This window comes from Pholcus phalangioides, unplaced genomic scaffold (assembly GCF_987345545.1).
Source record: "Pholcus phalangioides strain wild (caught in Gottingen) unplaced genomic scaffold, Ppha-v1.0 ptg000022l_1, whole genome shotgun sequence".
Taxonomy (NCBI): domain Eukaryota; kingdom Metazoa; phylum Arthropoda; class Arachnida; order Araneae; family Pholcidae; genus Pholcus; species Pholcus phalangioides.
Genome location: NW_028301615.1, coordinates 22,271,299 through 22,291,681, shown reverse-complemented (window position 1 = coordinate 22,291,681; position 20,383 = coordinate 22,271,299). Strand labels below are relative to the sequence as shown.

General features: G+C 33.3%; 1 protein-coding gene across 1 annotated transcript in view; it reads right to left on the bottom strand.

Annotated features, from left to right (window-relative positions):
• Window positions 1-20,383, bottom strand: part of LOC149070003 (uncharacterized) — an 85,082-nt gene that overhangs the window by 7,931 nt on the left and 56,768 nt on the right. Inside the window, exons 15-25 of the mRNA XM_089250202.1 lie at window positions 18,190-18,365; window positions 16,024-16,257; window positions 14,342-14,448; window positions 12,760-12,839; window positions 10,704-10,842; window positions 9,475-9,708; window positions 8,547-8,724; window positions 8,113-8,283; window positions 7,780-7,969; window positions 1,646-1,731; window positions 1,065-1,175 (exon numbers count right to left, since the gene is read on the bottom strand). Coding sequence (XP_089106328.1) covers window positions 1,065-1,175; window positions 1,646-1,731; window positions 7,780-7,969; window positions 8,113-8,283; window positions 8,547-8,724; window positions 9,475-9,708; window positions 10,704-10,842; window positions 12,760-12,839; window positions 14,342-14,448; window positions 16,024-16,257; window positions 18,190-18,365 — 1,706 coding nt within the window. The remainder of the gene's footprint in view (window positions 1-1,064; window positions 1,176-1,645; window positions 1,732-7,779; window positions 7,970-8,112; window positions 8,284-8,546; window positions 8,725-9,474; window positions 9,709-10,703; window positions 10,843-12,759; window positions 12,840-14,341; window positions 14,449-16,023; window positions 16,258-18,189; window positions 18,366-20,383) is intronic.

Genomic DNA, 20,383 nt, shown 5'->3' with positions numbered 1-20,383 from the left:
AAGTGAATATTTTACAGTCCCAACAGTAAGGTAATAGCAAGACTTGTACGATTTCAACCTTGGCATGACAAGTTGCTACCTAGTGTCTGAGACCATTGGGCATGGTCCCGCAAATGTACCCGTGCAACCGAAAATATCATCAAGAGACGTTCAGCTAATTGTTTGTGTTGAAATAATATGGCGTTGTGGTTGCTGTGTATTAGTATGATGTTAGTAGACATCCATGTCTGAACCAAGATTTGAACCCATCAGGATCTATGAGCTCTGGGGTAGCTCTCACCAACAACTTCAACTTTCTGGAACTATTCAAGGCTGGTCCAAAGAAGAAAATGAGCTGTCAACACAGGAACTGATGAGCTGACAGCGACTGCCAGAACCATACATTGTGATGAACTTATCTCAGCGGATTGCAAATAAGAACGATCAAACTATATGGGAATGAGGTGACTTATGGTGAAAATTAATTGTAATTCTAGATTTGTAAATTTTAAAGGTAAAAAATAACTTAATTGTTTTTGTGTAAATTAAAGAAATGGTTTTCAGTTTTTATTTCAAATATGTCATTTTGGGTTGTATTGTGATGCTCACTCAAACCAGGATGTGATGACCCATTCATCATAAGTGAAAAATGTTGAAGATGGAAAACTTTGCTGTTATTTTCAAAATTGAAATCCCAGGGCTTGCATGGCATCTGCTGTTTTTTACAGACTGGTTACTCTCATACCTTCAAATCCAATGTTACTGCCAGTCTTAAAAAATATGATATTTGTTTAAGACTGGATTTATTCTGCAGCTGTCTACACACTGCAGGTGAAAGCTACATTTTTGCCTCAAATGAAAAAAAAAAACCAGTTCATTTTGGAATTCACAGATATACTTTAAATCATAGGAAGGCTTTTTCCTGCTCCAAATAGCAAAATATATATCACTGCAGATTAGCCGGAAAATTTCAAAACGATACAATACAAGAAATTGTTTTAGGGTTTTAAATGTATTTCATTACAGTTATATTTTTCACAACACATACATGCAACATTAAAACACAAATATAGAAGAAAACAAACCTCCTGCTTCTGCCGAAGCGCTGTTAGATGACGACTCTGCAAATTCTTTTTCAGTTGACCGAGTTGTGTCAAAACGCTTCTTGAAAGATCAATCATGGATATATGAGGACTCTATTGAAACAAACAGAAGAAAAAAACAATTAAATGCAAATAAAATTTCCAATAGTGCAATTGCAATATTTATCTGTACATATGATGCTATGAATGAAGGATTAGTGTAAATGAGAGAGGGGTATAAACAAGCAATTAATAAACTTTATTAGAAATTTTTACACGTCACATGAGACTCGCTAGGTTATCTGGTCAAACGGATGTTAAATTCTGATACTTTGTTTATGTATGGGTATATCAATACTGCTGTATCTACCATAAATAAAATTGTCATTAATATTCAACAAGAATACCTAAAATTTTTTTCAAAAAGCTTTATGTATGTATGAGGAAATATAGTCAGAGACACGTGAGCCTACTTTAACACATCATGCATTAAAATTACAGGGAGGAGCGGGATGTATGTGACAATAACCAATTACATAATAAATTAAGGGACATGGTTGATTTTCAAAGATGATGATACATACCACTTTTCTCACATTTCTAACGAGCAATTTTACTGCCTCATCAATGTCTGGAACAAAGAAAAGAGCGCTTGGACCCATATTATCCCCTGTAATGAGAGAAAATACGTTGCTTTGTTAGAGCAAATATCTGAATATTATAAAAAGGGCACAGTATACTTGATATAACACTAAATCTCTCCACAACAAGATTTTTTTCAAATATAGTTTGAATTGAATTTTGCTCCATATAGTGATATCCTTTACTATGATATAAATCCCTCTATAATAATATTTTGGTGAAGAATTTTTGAAACCACTTCAACAATATTTTCTCATATCTTGGTTCAAAATTATCTTCAATGTACTTTCAAATGCGTCATTAGTTTTTGTTCTTTCCAGGGTGTCCAAATGACATCTCTATTTTGCACCATCTGATCTGTTTTTTTTACTGTTGATTATATTTTTTTACAATTACTATTTACTATATATATACATTAATGGATCAATTAATTGCCATTAATGAGACGGGTTGGAAATGAAGGCGCTGTCTATTGGTGGTCTCCTCAAGTTTGTTAGGGAAAATATCTTGTCTATATCTTCCCTCGGGTTCGAACCCAGGACCATGACAGCAACACTTCAGTATACAGCATTATCTGTTGGTGAGCAAACAATTGTGTTCTCAAAATGGATGTTGAATTTTGTTTTTCCACAGCTGTTTTTCATATTACCCTGGAGCAAGCTGGGCCGTGGTTAAAATAACATTTGCCCTGTTTGGAGGCAACTTGGGTTTTTGGCGGGGTTACAGAGTTATTCAAAATGATATACACAGTATTTTAAAAGACCAATAAATTCATTTTGAAACAGATATGTACCAGAACAGGTTTAAAAGGGAGGACGACTCAAATATTTTTATTTTATGACATTATAAGCGATTCGATATGACTTCGAGTCACATGGACAACATCTAGATGACAATCCATTTCTTCGCACACTCGTTTCAGCATATCTGGTGTTACTAAGTTCAGAGTATTACATATGTGTGTTTGTAGATCCTCCAAGTTGTGTGGCAGTGGTGGCATGTACACTTTGTCTTTCACAAAGCCCCACAAGAAAAAGTCACATGGGGTAATGCCTGGTGACCTGGTCCAAGGAAACATCATTTTGCCTTTCTTTCCAGCACAGCCAATCCAACGATTAGGAATCACATCGTTGAGAAATTCATGCGCTTCCAGTGTGGAGGCGCACTATCCTGTTGAAAGACAAAATAATTCAAGTCTTCCTACCATTGTGGGAATGTGTTGCCATTCACTATATTTTAAATGAAAAAGAACGGCCCATACAATTTGGTCTCTGAAATTGCACAAAACACATTCACTTTAGCCAAATCTTGTTCATGCTTCACGATACAGTAAGGTTTTTCTGTCCCCCTAGATTCGCACATTGTGCGGTTAACTTTCCCGCTAATATGGAACGTTGCCTCGTCACTGAATATGAGGCGGGAAAAAAGCAATTCTCATTTTCACATTTGTTCTGCATGTTCATGCAAAACTCCATTCGTTGGCCCTTGTCTCTAGGAAATAAAGCTTGAGTCATCTGCAATCTGTAAAAGGTTTCATTTGTAATCATATTCTCAAAACGCAACACACTGTTGTTTGTGGAAGTCAAAGTTCATAACTCGCTTCATTAGTTGATTTCTTTGGGCTGCGTAGAAACACCACTCTTATCTTTTCCACATTCTCGCTACTAACACATGGCCTTCCTGTGATTTTGCCTTTACAAAGACAGCATATTTTTTCAAATTGGTGATACCACTTTCGAATGCTTTTTTCAGTCGGACTAGCTTTTCCAAATCGTCAATGAAACGCACATTGGACCGAGATCACAGATTCCGATTGTAATTCCTTGCATACTGCAAGACGCAAAATGTATTCTCTTCCTGAGATGCCATTTTTCGTTCTAGCGATCGCAACGCCACCACACATTCCGTACTCAATACAGGTTGCAGGGAAAAAATATTTGAGTTGTCCTTCCTTTTAAACCCATTCTGGTACATAACTGTTTAAAAATGAATTTATTACAGTGTTTTAAAATACTGTACATCATTTTGAATAATCCTGTATTCTGGGAATTCTGATGGCAATCGGTCCAATTGTAAGTGGAGAAAAACAACAGATGCTTGGGATGATTGAGATTGGATATGTTTGGGAGTGAAAAAAAATTTTTCCTCAGGAAAAAAAGAAAAATAATTTCAAAAAACTGAAAAGGATGTCTGGTAGCCCTACATCAGCATAAATTTGATGGTGCATGATGACAAAATATGCTGGCTCTCAATATAATGATAATCTCACTGCTACTACCTAACTGAACATGCATTCTTCTGTGGAATTTCTGACAAATCAGTACATGCAGGAATGTGTGGCCTCTAATGTATTTATGCTGTGTTTGCTTTGTTTTTGCTGATGCTGCCATCTGTGAACATGAGTAAATGTTTGAATTTTTCATGTTAATGTAAGTATCATGTTGAAGGATTGCCTTCTCCCAGATGAGAGACCAAATGGAAGACCAGCTTACATTCGTGCCTTAAAATGGGAAAACCAACTTCAGTCGATCACCACTGTGCCATCAACTATTATTACTACTATTTAACCGTACATGAGCCTCACATACATTCCTCTGCAGAATGAATCGGCGCATGCCGGAATGCCAGTATTCAGTATTGCGTGCCTTCTGAGTGTACGTGTGGGCCTTAACATAATTTATGTAGGGTTACAATATTCAAAAACTGAGAAAGGAGGACGCCTGCACACTTAGTGATGTCACTTATTCCAATTTTCACACTAGATGGCACCACTATTATGAACAATAAAACCAGTCACAACAATAGTCTCACCCAATTCTAAAACAACTGCTAAAGAAAAGACGAAACAGAAAAAATTCTGGGTATTTCTACGGCTGTTGGTGAATGCGTGTAGGGAGAGAAAAAACCCCGCAAAAATATTCGTGCCAATGAAGAAATATGTTTCAAAGTTTGAAAAAAATTTCCCCAGACAAAGAACTAAAATAATTCCAAAAACCTGAAAAAGAAGGACAAAAGGGCAAATTTTCCAAAATGTAGGACACTTCAAATGACATCAAAAAGGAGGACATGTCCTCCTAAAGGAGAACGGTTGGTAGACATTACTTATGTTGTCAGAGTTGTGCTTATTTTGTGTTTTTGTTAGTGCTGCCATCCGGCTTCCATTTTTTAAAGAGTAAAACGGTAAATGTTAAAATTTTTATGTTATGTGAAATGAGTGAAGATTGCTTTTGATATACTGCGCCATCAACAGAGTTTAAATCTGAATCCCCATGATGAAAGTGCAGCACGATGACCACACAATGGCAATATTATCGCACAACAGCAATATTTTTTTTCTTGGTCCATAAATAACAATCAATGTATTAGGATTTTGCCGTAGAGTATTCTGTATCAAGATGAACAGGTAGATCTTTGTCAGATGGGTACAGGGTTCATATTCATAACAAAATTTCCCTGACTTTTCCATGTTTTACAGTCAAATTTCCAAAAAATTCCAGGTTCTTTTTAAATCAAAAAATTGATGTAAATTAATAAAAATTTACAAAAAATTAATTATATTATAAAATTATTTATATTAACTATAAAATTATTTATATTAATTATAAAATTAATCATTTTAATTACAATATCATAATGCATCATAATCGTAGATTTGTTTTACACGCATTTATGCTTTTCAAATATGCCTGATGGAGAAGAAAAATGGAACACAATTAAGAAATGAGATTTCCCATTTATGCAATTTCAATGCCCACAAGATTTAAGCCTTTACAGTTGTTTCCTTTGTGACATAATTAATCAAAGATGTCGTTGGTTTCACTGCATCAAAATTCTTTACAGTTGGCTTGCACTAGCACCTCCTAGAGATAGATCTATCTTGCGTTAGAACCGAGAAGTTTAGCAATCGGGGGTTCTTCACTGAACTCCTCTGATTTCACATGCTTGGCATGGTTCTGGATAACTTATCTACCGATGTTGCGAGTTTTGCCACAAAGCTGCCACCATGCTTTATACGGGTCATTTTTGACTGCTTCGATCCAATTAGCCTACTGACGATCCGCCCACACAAGTTTTCTTACAACACAATATTGTTTTCATATATAAATACCCACGTGGAAAATCAAAATATACACGTGTCATCTGCTATTATTAACTAAAGTCAACCTGCGAAATTATCGCAACTGAGCTTTGTACCCATGGCTTTCTACGATGCGTAGTTATGATGTTTCTGGAAACACTAGAAAGAGTTACAATAAAGTCGTAGCAATATGCTTTTCCTAGTGAACTTACGAAATCCTCGTTCCCCCTCGGCAGTATCTAACATTATTTGCGATCAATATTCACGATGTTATCGGAATTCCCTTTTTTATCCCGACGAAATTTTTTCCCTCTTGATCATTATTATTTTTGATAGATCTTTTTTCCCGATCAGACGACAATCATGACGATTTTCCAGGTCGTTGTCTGAAATTTCCAGGTTTTAAAACAAAAATGGGCCATTTTCCGATTTCCGACTTTTTTTACTAAAAAAAATTTTCCCTGACTTTTCCAGGTTTTCCCTGACTCACACGGACCCTGTGGGTAGGATGCAGGGAATTTTGATATTTTCTGATTTAAAATAATCTTTGTCTGGATGCATTATTTCCAACATCCTCCACACACATCTTTGTTTCATCTAACCTCAAAATCTAATAAGGATATACAGGTAAGACATTTGAAAATTCTTCTACGATAATCTAGTTTTCTTCAGATTTTCTAGCATGGACTGAGAGCATTTCAAGTTAGGAACTGGATTAAGTTCTTATAACCTGGTTTGATCTTCATGTAAGTCTGTGGTTTTAACCAGGGGTCCAGACTCCTGGAGAAGAAAAAAGTTACCTCTAATTACTTTTATATTCTTACTGGCTATAATACCCGGCGCTTGTCAGGGTTCTCTTCAATTACTGGGAGGATTGAAAAAGTGACAAACCATTATAAAGGAATGAACTATCATACATAATACTGGCAGTATTAAAGAAGTGCAAACCATTCTAAAGTTATATATATGTATGAAACGCATTGTTAGGGAACCACGGTAACCAAAGTAAACATTCTAAAAGTCATTGTTGAGGCTCAGAAACCATTGTTGCCTGACAGATTTTTTGTGCTGACAGATTTTTTGTGCATTTCGGGTATTTGCCCAGCTTCGATGAACTTCGAAGTAGCCTATCGTTCAAGTTGGGTCCTGTTAGATACACATGCAAAATTTTGCGATGATCGGTCAAATATTGTAGATTTGTATAGAGAACATACACACAAAATATCAATTTTATATACATAAATGTTATTATTATTCTGCAAAAAGGTCTGTGGCCTTCATCTTATGGGCATGGGGGTACCCAGCTTTTGACTTACTTGCACATAGGGTCCGTAGAATACAGAAGGTTAAGAACCCCTTGATTTAAGTGAATGTGTGGAAATCTATTGATGTATTAAAGGAACAAGCCAAAGTGGTTCATAAAAAGCTGGGATTGCAATATAAGTGTGAATATTCAGAGGGTAGGCTGTATTCTTTCAAGTTGTGATGTGGCTAAGAGTTTCATGTGGTGTATGTGGGAAAACACGACCAGCAAAGAGGCAAGTAGTACAGTAGTGGATTATTTTGCAAAATTCGTTATTGATGAACATTCATGTCCTGAACTGACAATCTTTTAGAAGTTACAGTACACAACTACACAATAATGATGAAACTTCTGTCGAAATTTTTTTATTTAGTTGCCATTGCGACCATTGACATCTAATTTGCTTTTAACCGTTTCATTTTTTTAAAGGACTCTACACACGCAGGTAGTTATTTTCTGTTAAATATAGGCATATATGTAACCATTGAAAATCTAGCACTTCATCAGGTCTGGGGATTGCCAGATTTTTGAATGTAAACATGTATTTTTATTTGATATTTGAGGGTGAGTTTGTGCGCCCCGTTAGCTCAGATAATAGAGGCCTTGCTCCCGGCTGTCAGCACCTTTCCAGTCCACTTAATCATCAACTAGTTTGACTTAAGAGAAAATTGACACAGAAATCAACAGGATCTCACCACCAACAAAGTTAGTCTGGGGCATATTATTGAAGATTCCTTCTTTCTCATTCTCGTATTCTGTCCATGCAGCTTGACGCTCTTCTTCTGTCAAATCAACTTCAGTAGAAGACTGCAACAGCGAATCATGCTCATGATATGTTACAATCCAATCATTGTGTTTTATTAGCAAGTCTGCCAATAAGCGATCCTAGAAACGGGAGAAAAAACATCAGGCTGTAAGTATATTTCTATTTCAAATATTCAAGAGAGAGAGAGAGAAAATCCATCTTTTCTTCTCAAGATCACTCTGAGTGATTCCCCAGTAATAGAAACAAAAGTTTCTTCACATACTTTTGGAACCATAGGAGTCGGTCTTTCTGTCTGCGAATCTGGTTCAAAGGTATACAGTTCTGCAAGCTGGGCTGCAGAAAAATGCCTGTCAATCTGTTGTTCATCCACAACTCTACACGACAAAGAAAGCTTTGTCACTTGGCGGTTGTATATCTTTTCTTCCATGGTTCCCTATAGAGAAAGCAATCATTATTCATTTTAAGTACTAAAAGAAAAGTCTTATTCGTGAGTTACTAAGGGGAAGTAAAGAAAACCATTTATTGCCTTGAATAAGTTTGATTCATTAGAACTTGGGTGTTGCCAACATGAAATTATTTAATTTTTTTTTTCTCTTTGAAAGCACTTTCTTTAAGAAGTGAAAAATTTAAGAAGTGTTCAAATGCGAAACAATAGTAACCAAAATAACTGATTGAATAAAGTATAATATAACATACCTGTGCAAGCAACCTATATATATACACAGGTTTCACCTGCCCAAAACGAAACACTCTGAATATAGCTTGTACATCATGAGATGGGTTCCAAGATGCATCAAGCATGATTACTCTATTTGCACCGACCAGATTTGTACCAAGAGATCCAGCTCGAGTTGATATCAGAAATAATCTGGCCCTTTAAAGATAAAATTCGCAAATCAATAAAAGACTGTGTAAGTCACAAAAAAAAAAATAATCTATCTTTTTTTCAAATACAGTTACAGCTAACTGTTTTAATTACTCTTGCTATACCGGCACATCTTAAACCAGGGTGTGCCAGATTATCAACATTGCTGGATCACTGGCAGTTACTTGAAAAAGCACATTTAAATAATATAAATTTCTGTATACAGAATGCAGTAACATGTTTTCCTCTTCCGTGTCCAAAGAAAACTGCCTATAAACGCTGGATTATTGGAAGGGTCAGACTAGTGCAAAAATTATTGAGCCTACTGTATTATTAGAGGATTATTGATATTACTACCCGGATTATTGAATCTACTGTAATATTACAACTGAAAGAAACATTGAGAGCATTTCATTGATATTCATAAGGGCACCAGATTTTGTATTAATGATTCTAAAATCATGTTATTGCAATTCTCGAATAGGTATTACTGAAACACTTAGATCAAAATAATAATTTTAAAAAAGTGACAAAAATGTCAAAAGAATACCTAATGTATTAAAGACGTGAATACTAAATGCTTCACTAGCAGCACGCAACAACAGAAACATAGGGTACGAAACTGACTACTTTTTCCCATTCTGATTATCAGAATGAAAAAAAAAAAAACCATCAAGAAAAAAATACACAAGAGAGATTTTTCCCACATTTGTAATCTATCTTCTTACGACCATAGAATAGCTTGTGACCAAAACAGACCTGGGGTTTTCCAAGTCATTAAACAGCTCAATCCAGTGCTTGCGAGTTTCCACGTTAGTGGAGCCATCCATTCTAAAATAATCTATGCCTTCAATCCAGGTGCCATAAACGCAATCTTGAGATTCATTTACTTCCTGCTCTCCTGACTCTTTTTCTTTCTGCTGCAGTTCTTCTTGATTACGGAGCAACATTTGTAATACGTCAAGGGCTTGAAGAGACTGAGAAAAAATCAACCTAAATGAAAATAATAATAATGATTTAAATTAATAATGAACATAATATTGAATAAAGTATTTGGAGTTAATAAATAGAGGAATTATATATACAAATCAACTTTCACTGAAAAACTATATATGTGAAAAAAATGATAGCTGACATTCGAAAAACAAATGGAAAAAAAAGCCCCTTAAGATGAATACAGTACCCATAGCTAATAGGATTACCGATTAATAAAATCAGTCATTTCATAAAACTACTGTTTCATAAAACCAACACTGCTGTTTGAAAAATCAAAACATTTTTAAATGAATTTCATCTATTAAGAAATTATACCTTGTCATTTGATCATTTTTGTCGTGCCACAGTCATTTTATGCATTCTTAAGGGCTAATTAAACTGGGACCTACAATTTATTGCAGATTCTAAATGACAGCGTTCAACATTCATTTATTTTTCTCATATATGTTGCAAAGAAAGTTGTATACTAACCTGTGGGGTGGTTGGGGGCATGGCTTCCTATGATACTATGTGTGTTCTGTGGTCATCTTATTATGATTTCTGTTGTATGTGATAAGGATAAATCATGTGTCGAACTCACAACACCTTTGGATCTTATTCCTTAAGACATTTAGATTTTCATCATTTTCAGTTACGCCACCATATCTGATCGCTTATGTTCTTTCATCTCATTGATAATATTATGAAGGTCATTGTTACTAATGCTAGAGATTGTCATTGAAGATACCATTGCGTAACTATAACAGTTTTCAAAGAAGATTTTTCATTGAAATTTTATCTATCAGTATTTTATTTCAACATTTTTTGGTAACCTTCCAATGAAGGACAGTATGTTGTGGATGGTCCTTATTAATATGTTTCACTGCATTTAATTTACACGAGGAAGAACCATCAGCGTAAGAATCTTAAATGCTTCTTCACGAACGGAGTTTTCCCACTAACTTTCTGGGACAAAAAAAAGTTTATAAAAGTAAATTTTGACAGCAACTTACACCTTGTCCCCAATTAATTCACATTCTTTCAAAATCTCGAGCACAAGAACCATTTTCCCACTGAATTCTACTTTGAACTTATCTTCTTCTGTAATTATATCTTCCCACCATTGTTTCTCTTTCACAGGCTCTGGTTCCTCTGTAAAAACAAATGAATAAATATCAAAACATATTTTCCACATTATTCTTTATTTCAACATTATACCCTTGGTGAGATTCAACAGCTTAGTCCCCATAAATGTGTAATCAATTGACTACCAGAAAGTATTAAGTAATTTTGTTAAACTTCATCTGATAAAACAATACTGTTCATAACAGCTACATAGTATTTGTAGATAGTAAATCTTTCTAAAAATTGTCTTATTAGATTGGATGAAAAAAATGACAGCATTAAAGCTGCCTAGTGTAACACATTCTTATCATGAAGGAAAGTCAGTGAACATGTTTGTTCTATGATGCAGTGCTCACCACTTACTAAAACCACTTTTATCCTCGTGATTTTGATTTTATTAAATGGTTGATTTTTATAACACACAATCAAAAACTGAAATCTCAAAAATATATATTAATTTCTAAAGAAAAATTATATTAAGTAAAAATATGTGTTCTCTACACTGATGAAGTTAGACGTGCCAATTTTTACAATAAGTCCTTTATTACTAATTAATTAATTAAACAAGTACACACACACTACAGCGTATAAATAGTTCTTACACAGATGTTCTCGATGAAAGCATGCTTTCATTTTCTTGAAGTCTAGGTTTGTTTGGCAGAGTTGGTTATTATTTTCACAAAATCATTTAAAAAGTTTCCTTCACAGTAGGAAATCAGTCATAATGGTGATTAGACCGGGATTGTGCTCAATTTAGAAGTAGGAAACCCTCACTTTTCCAAATTTCTAGTTTCTTTTGTCACTTCTTCCATTACTTAGATTGTGTTTTCAAAAACAAAACTTAATGTAGTTGTCTCATCACTATAAGCTCCTAAAGCCTAAAAAACTATATACATTTATAAAATTGTGAAAGCCACAGTGGATAGAACAAGAAATATGGTAAATAAATTTTGAAATTTTTTACATAATAATTTCATTTATGTGAATATTCTAATTGCAAACAATGTCCAGATGTTAAAAAAAGAAGAGAAAATTCACAAAGTTAAATTTCCTTTTAAGCAATACACAGTTTGGTTGTACATAAAATTCATTTTAAAAGTTTTTTGATCTTTAAACATGGCAGTGTTGATTTTATAAAAGGGAAATTTTATAATGTGAATGGTATCGATTTGATTTATTAAAGTGACAATTTTATTAACCACTGGTTTTATTAGTGGTGAGTACTGTAATTCCCCACAGGGGAATTTTACTATTATTGAACTGTGTAGATGTATCAAGGTGTAAAAAATACACTTGAATTAGGTTATACAGTCAAACAATTGATAGATTTAACTTCATGATCTTTAAAAACTACTACATATTAAAAAAAAGCCTTTCACTTAGGGCATCAATTTGATGTAATTTTTTATGTTTTTCTCAGAGAATTTTCTCTAAAACCACACGCTATGTGAAATTCTTATCAGGCAATGTAATAGGTGAATTTCAGACTTGTGCGATAATTTCTTTATGGCTAATGGAATAGACATCGGTTAACAGAGAATTCCATATAATCAAAGTTTTGCTGTATATGTGACGAAAGGATGTTTTCGATTTTTGTAACTTGTATGTCTTTTGTGACAAAAACTAACTGGAATTTGTGTCCAAGTTTACAAAACCAAAATGAAAATAATCTTAATTATCCCAAGGAAATAACTTAATACAAGTAATTCAAGTAGTCACAGTTTCTGGGGGAAAAACTTTTCAGCATGCAAAGCCACAATGTTACAATTGCACCACATCAGCAAATCAACACAATATGTTCAAGGAATAACAGTTCTTTTCCTTCCATTCAGATTATATATATTTGTCAGGTATTAAATTTGATTTAAAATAAAAACCCTTTCACAATAAACCATGTTGTATACTGTTGTATATGTATATTGTATAAATATACATATTTCATACCTTCAATTGTATCCACTTCACCATTACGTCTTCTTGATGTGCGTTTCTGAATAATTTCATCCTCACTTGATTCATCCTTCCTAAGATTGAATTTTGATAAGTAAAACATCCATTAAGATGCCCAATGTAGTAGTAGCAATTAGACATTTGAGTAGACAGAGTAAATTTATACTTATTAAATTTATTTTCTCTGTGTGCGTATGTTCTTATACAAATCTACAATTTTAGACTGATCTTCACCAAATTTTTCATATACAGTGAAACTTCACTACAACAATACTCAATATAACGCTAAATCCGTTTACAATGATAATTTTTCAAATCTTATTAGGAAATGTCTATATGCTAATGTGAAACTGCTGCTCCCTTGATATAATGATAATCTCTTTAAATCAGTTTCCTAACCTTTTTGTCCCATCGCCACGAATGTTAAACAATTATTCTCATAATAAAACAAAGTTAATAAAAAACAAGAGATGAATATTTATTCATCTGACTTATTTATAAGACTAAATGTTTATTTCATGAATCACATTTCAATCCATTACAATTTGCATTAAAGCTTGCAGTTCACACCATTAGCGATTTTTCTATGCTTTCAATGATAAATGGCAACTTTGCTTACCTTTGGAAAAGTTTTTAAAAGTAACATGTTCCTCCCCTTAGGAACCCCCTATTCCCCCATATTTCTCTCTAGTCAGCTTAGGAATATATCATGTTGCATATATTGATACATTTTTCCTGGCACAGTTTTCATGGGCCGGAGGTTGTGCATCCCTGCTCTATAGGAAATGTATAATCAAGGGTTCCACTATATCATGAAATTCTGTTGGAATGAACTTGTTTTCCTATAGAAGAGAGGGTTAAATAACAGTGCATATATACTCCATGACTTTTTTGCATGGACACTTTTAACAAATTTTTGTATCATATGTGCATAGCCACCTGAAGGATTGTTCCTTGGTAATTATGAGAATTAAATGCATCAACTGCAGAATTGTTAGCAAATTCATTGGACTGGTCCTATAAGAATCACCCTGTAGAACAGGCATCTTCAACCCATTGCTTGCAAGTACCATGGTGCTCCCTGAAGTACCCAGAGTGATTGATAGGCATGTCTTATTTCGTGCTCGCGAGCACTTGATCAACCATTCCAAATAAACACCTTGTACAAATTGCATGCAAGGATTGAAATCATCCTGATTTCATGCATTCGTATGTCAAACTTGCTGTAAGGGTGCTCTTTCCTTTATGGTGGTACAGGTAGTGCTCGTGAGTGAAAAAAGGTAGAAGACCTCTGCTGTAGAACTATGATTGTAAGTATTATTGGTTTCACTGGTGTCTAAAATGACTATGGTGAAACAAACTATTAACATTTACAATTTAGGTTCATGATTATTTCGCATAACATACACATATAATAACACAAAAGTTTACCATAATTTTTTTTGTTAGCAGAGCATACACATACATAACATATAATTTTTTTTAAGTTTATCAGTTTTTTTTGTTATTTACTTGAAAATAACCTGATAATAATCTTTTCTAATTTAGGACAGAAAAATTAAAAAAAATTATTCACTTTTTGCTTGGTCCAGCTTCATCATCATCTGAAGCATCATTAATGAAGGAATCATCAGTGTCGTATTCATTGCTATCATCAATAAAATCCTCTTCACTATCATATTTCTACAATAAAACAGGAAAAAATACTATATTCAGTATTGATAAATATGTATATTTCATTAAGTAATTAAATTTAAAAAAAACTTCAAGCAATCTGATGGTAATGCATTTGACAATGTTAAACAAAACCAGTTTTCCCAGAAAGATTAAATATCATATAGGTGAAAGTAATATCGGCAGATAGCATAACAAGATTTCTAGACATCAATAAAAGTCAAAACTGATTATGATATCACAAGATCATGTTATAACCGAACAACTACACTAATACTGAAATAAAAGATTTGCAGTATATGTTTTGAATATATGACAATTTGCTGTTTATACATTATACTGACCTTTTTTGTTCACTGTGCAAAAAATTATGGGAAAGAAGGCATGAACTCCCTCCCACCACTAGAAAAAAAAGTAAACTCCTTTTTGCCTTCTTTTTATCCTCACATGGAAATAAGAGAAAAGAAGAAATTCATGACCCCTATACAATATTTTATTTTCTGATTTTATCTCATAAACATTTGCCTAAAACAGGGTTGCCAACCCATGACACACCATAGTATGAGGTATGCAAAGGTTTTTTTGTTTTTTTTTTCTCAAAAATTAAAGAAATTCCATTTTATTTTTTAATCAAACAAATTCTCTCCAGTAATTTGGAACAATCCTTTTCTTATGAATGATAACCTTGTAGACCTCAAAATAGAATATTTTGCATTGTTCTGCAATGAGCCCTTGACTGACTGGAAATGTTCTGCAGTAGCATTGATTGTTCTGCGACGTACATCACAGACTTTGCCATATTCTGCTTTGGGGCTTGTAGGCTACCAAACTTATATTTAGTATGGTAGGTATTTTTAATTAATTATAGTAATTACTTTTTATTCAATGCGTTTTTTGTTTGGATTTTTATCTTTGAAGCCATAGTTGCTGAATGTCTCATACATACGCGATGTCTCCATTGAGGGCATACATTGCATTGTACATCCATGAATTTCTGGTGGTGGGGTCAGCCCTATTGTAAACTTTAGTGGGGGGAAGTAGCCTGAGCCCTTAGGTTCCGGTGCCCTTGCCCAAAATGGTGCAAGAAAGATGAACTTCTATCAATACACAATCAACAATCTGCACTGCGGTAATCGAATTTGTGACTCAAAAATGAAAACAGCCTTGAATTCAGAATGACAAGATGAACATTTTGAAAATAAGGATATAGTCAAACAATATTTTTGGGGTTAAGGGAAATGCTCATGTCCCATAAAACCGGACGCATGGTCTGCTTGATAAAAATCTGTATAGTGGCATGTGCATCAAAAATAATCTTAATTGTGGCATGGCTTGGAAATAGGTTGACTATCCCTGCCATAAAATGCAGTTCCTTTTCCCTTTCCTTGTTTTCCCCTTTACACTGTAGTTCTGTATTGACGTTTTTTACAGTGCTGTGGAGGTTCTTTTATGTTTTACTTTGCATCCATGAACCTGTATATTTCTTTCAATCTATTCTGCAATTTTTTTTCTATATTCTGATGTAAAAAGCAATACAACGTGAAAAGAAAATCTGGTTTAAAAAAATAAATAAATAAAAGTTACCCTTTTTTGTTCGGCACGCTCATGGGCCATGAATAGCATGTGTGGAAATGTCCATATGTTTTTCAGGGAGTTATAATCTACAAATAGTCTACCACCAGCACCTGTTGGCCCACCTTGTAAGTAAAGATCTAAGTACTTGCGATATAACTTAATTTGCACTTCAGAAAGTTTCACGCTAATAACGAACTCAAGTTTCAAAGGCAGAAACTTTGTTAAAGCAGAATAATCACAACGCTGGAAGAAAAGAAAAGAAAACACAACATGTGAAGAAAATTTGTAATACATAGGGCCTAATCAAATACATTTCAGAATGTATTACAGAAAGTTTTATAGTCACCAATTATACATTATTAGCAAAATGTTCATACATTAACGTTAAAATATGTATTCCTTGGAAAATGTAAATCTATGTAATTTTGAATCACATTACATTGTTTTTTTTTCACTAGTCAATGCAGGTAAGGAGTTAGAAATTCTTTTGCTTGCTTTTCAAAGCCAAAAAATTGTTTTCAAATAGATTTTTGATAATGTATACTACAAAAAAATAAGTGTTTCGTTATTTAACATATCTATCAGGTTAAAAAAAACTATTTGACAGCATTGACAATAAGTTTTTGACTAACTCTGATGCCATATCATGCATATTTTGAATAAGCAGCTCTATTAAGCTGCCTGGCAGTCGAGTGGTTAGGGAACTAGCTTCTCACTGTGCAGGTCTGGGTTCGAATCCCGGTTCGGGCATGGATGTTTACTAACACTAACAAATTCCCTGGACGGATCATGCTGATCCCTTGGGAATACGTGAGGATCACGTTATTATTATTATTATTCCGTTTAGCAAATTGAATATAGGTAATGAGTAGCTTAGATAAATTAACCATAAAATTATATTTCATATGTTCTAGACCCATATGTTGAAAAATTCAAAATTGCAAATTATAATTAATATTTCGTTTTAATTATTGTAATAAATGGATATTTAAAATAAAAACTTTAATTTGCAAAAAGTATGTTTTTCATATAATATATACCTATTGCGTTCAAAAACATTATTGAAAAGCATTCGTTTAGGTTTTTGACAGTTTAAACTACTTTTTTAGGCCGATTCTTTTAGCATATAAGAGGAAAAAATTTCATTTTGTCTTTCTGCAGAAGTTTATAACATTTAAATGGGCTTTTTCACCTAATTTCCAGTAACCTATCACACCAGTGTATAAAAAAAAACCATTTTTTTTAGTTTATCATCAGTTAATTTTAATCAAAAAGTCTGAAATAAAAAATTACTATTTTTTTAAAATTATAATTTTTTGATTAAAATTAACTGACTGCTTATTAATTAAAACAAACCTTGTTAATCATTGAGAATGCATATTTTCATATCGCCTACCTATTTTTTATCACTGAATCTCTCAAATTTAGTTCCACATTAATGAATAAACTACAAATAAACAATAAACAAATGAACTACAAGCAAAATATATGTACAAAAAATTAAGGGCATATGGAATTCAAGGTTTTATACAAAAACTAATTTATCTGTTTTTTTATCAGTGAAACCCTAGTGCCCTATTGTAATGTACTAAAATAAATAGTGCAGCTATATCTAACTTTAGCGCTCCCTATATTTTTCTGAATTTTTTTCCATGCACAAAATCTCTAAAGATTATAGGTTCATGTCTAGATCATATTTTACCAAATAGATATTCACAAGATCTTCTATATTTCTTTCAATCAACAACTTTACAGCTTTTCAATAACATGTCCCATACAAGGTTACTTTTACTTCAATATCATTGAAATTAATTAACACATAGGAAAAATGAAATTTAAATTTTTTGGATTTTAATCATCGATTTTAAAAAAAATTGAGTGATTTTAATTGTGACTTTAATCATTATTTAAATCAAGCTGATTTAAATTGCATACCCTGCACCACACCAATTTACTATGTGCCGGATAAGGGCGAGTCTACTGTGCATATGCACAGCTCCAACATATTCATTATGTCAGAGTTATGCTTACTTTGTGTTTGAAATGTGCTGCCATAAGTCTTTCTCATTGAAATGAAAATGGCAGGTGCTTGAAAGACTAAATAACATATGCAATTATAAAAGATGCATGCACAATTACACAATTAAGGTTTAAAGAACCATGATATTATCATACCTGAACACAACCCTCAAGGAGCTTATGTAAGATGTGAACTCTTTTTTTCATGACTTGGACATCAAGCTTACTTGAATTATCATACTGTCCATTGATGATGGGATTTACGAATCTGTTTTGAAATTCTTTGCTTGTGCCTAATAAATTAGGCTTGACAAATTGCATCATACAATGATCTACAAGGGAGAAAATGAAACAATCACATTTCAGAGTTTAGAAACAAGAAATATGAATACAGTTGAGGATATAATGGTGAGTGGGAACTAAAAAAAAAACGAAAATAAAATAATTGTCTCATATGATATTCATTAAATCATATTGAATATTACATGAAGGAGATGGTTATGGAATGGAATGTTTGAGTTCATTACTCATAGGGAAGTTTGCTTTGTTATATAAATGCTTTGGATTATCAGCAAGCACATTTACAGAATAAATTATTCTTGCAAACCAAGTTATTACTGTATATCACAAATGTCCTTTTAACTGAAATTTTCCTTGAAGAGCACATGCATCAGTAGAGAATTTAACAACAGCTAAACCACACATGCAACTGGTAAACAATTCTCTAAGGAACTTCTAATGCAGTGTTTCCCAAACTTTTTGAAGAGCAACCTCCCTTTTAACAAATTCGATTTCGGAAGCGATTCCTATATAGGGTGACCATATGCCCCATTTTCTGGGGAAGGCTTGATTTTTTTTAGTTAATATGCTCACATTTCTGTAATCAGTGATAAATGAAATAAAATTATTTTTTGATATTTAAATAGCAAAACTGTTTTACAAAACAACCCAGGTTTTTTAATAAAAATACAACGCCACAACAGGCAAAATGCCCAACGAGGTGGCTGAGAAAAAGATGCCCATAAAAATATGGATGTCATATATTTAAAAAATATAGCAACCCAATTAAAAATGCAATTAACAAAAATTATAATCAATATATACACATGATAAAATATTATACAATGCCCATAAAGAATACTTATGGTTGTCTTATTCTAAGTATGAATAGCTTCTCGATTAACCCCAACATGTTTTTAGCTGTGAATCCTGCAAACGGTGGCATCAACAGAGCCGCAAGTTAGGAATGCCTATATTGTGCATAGTAATGGTGCAGATTGGATAACCAAACTCAGTGTCACCATTACCAAATAAATGTAGGGCCCAGTGTGAGAATATTTTCGGGTTCCTTTAGTAAGAAGAATATTATTCAAATAATATAATATTTGAATATTATAATGTTTGAATATTTATAACATTTTCATGGTTGGAAAACACACACACTTACTTTATTATACAAAATTATTTTTCAACTACAGGAGTGTTTTCTATTTATAGCGAGTACCCCTGGTGTACTTCCCATATTAATTTTTACCCTCGCCCTCCTTCTTCCCAATATTTTTAATGACTTTACTTCTTCATCAACAGAGCTTCATAAATGACACACTAGCATTATTAATAGTTCATAATATAAAACGTAGAGACATTTCCCCCTATACATTCACATTCTTCTGTGTTTTAAATTTTTTAAAATATTTCAAAATTGGTTGATTCTTTCTGAATCCCCCTCATAAAAATATTATGTTTTATGATACACGTTTCATTTTCATTGTACTTTTGCCAGGTTTGTGACCATTGTTTCTTTGTCGATAATCAATTTCTTTGCCCACGTGCTCGTATAGAAGGGAACACCTGTATCTTTGTTTCCCCGCCTCTCTGATATAATTCCTCCCAGACCACACTTAGACCGGAATGAGTGTTAGTTATTGTTAATAATAACATTACTGACGGTGATTTACCCACCTCTGACTTGGATGGCTTCTCAATTGACACTAAATCACAGGGCAAATTAAAATGAGTGCTAATAAATGCCAGGAGCTTGGGTAAAAAGAAAGATCTTTTAGAAACTATGATAGCTGTGGAGCGCCTGGATCTTATAGCCATTACAGAATCTTGGGCAAATGACGGAGATGAATCTTTCTTACACATCTCAGGATACGATACTTTTTTGAGAAATAGATCAGACAGGAAAGGGGATGGAGTGTTGATATAAGTGAAATCATGTTTAAAGGCTAGAGAGTATAACTTGCAGAGAAGTGATATTGAAACTAAATGGGTTGAGCTTGAAAACAAAAGACGTCATAAACTTATTGTAGGGGTTTGTTACAATCCCAGGGGTGCAAGTGCCCCT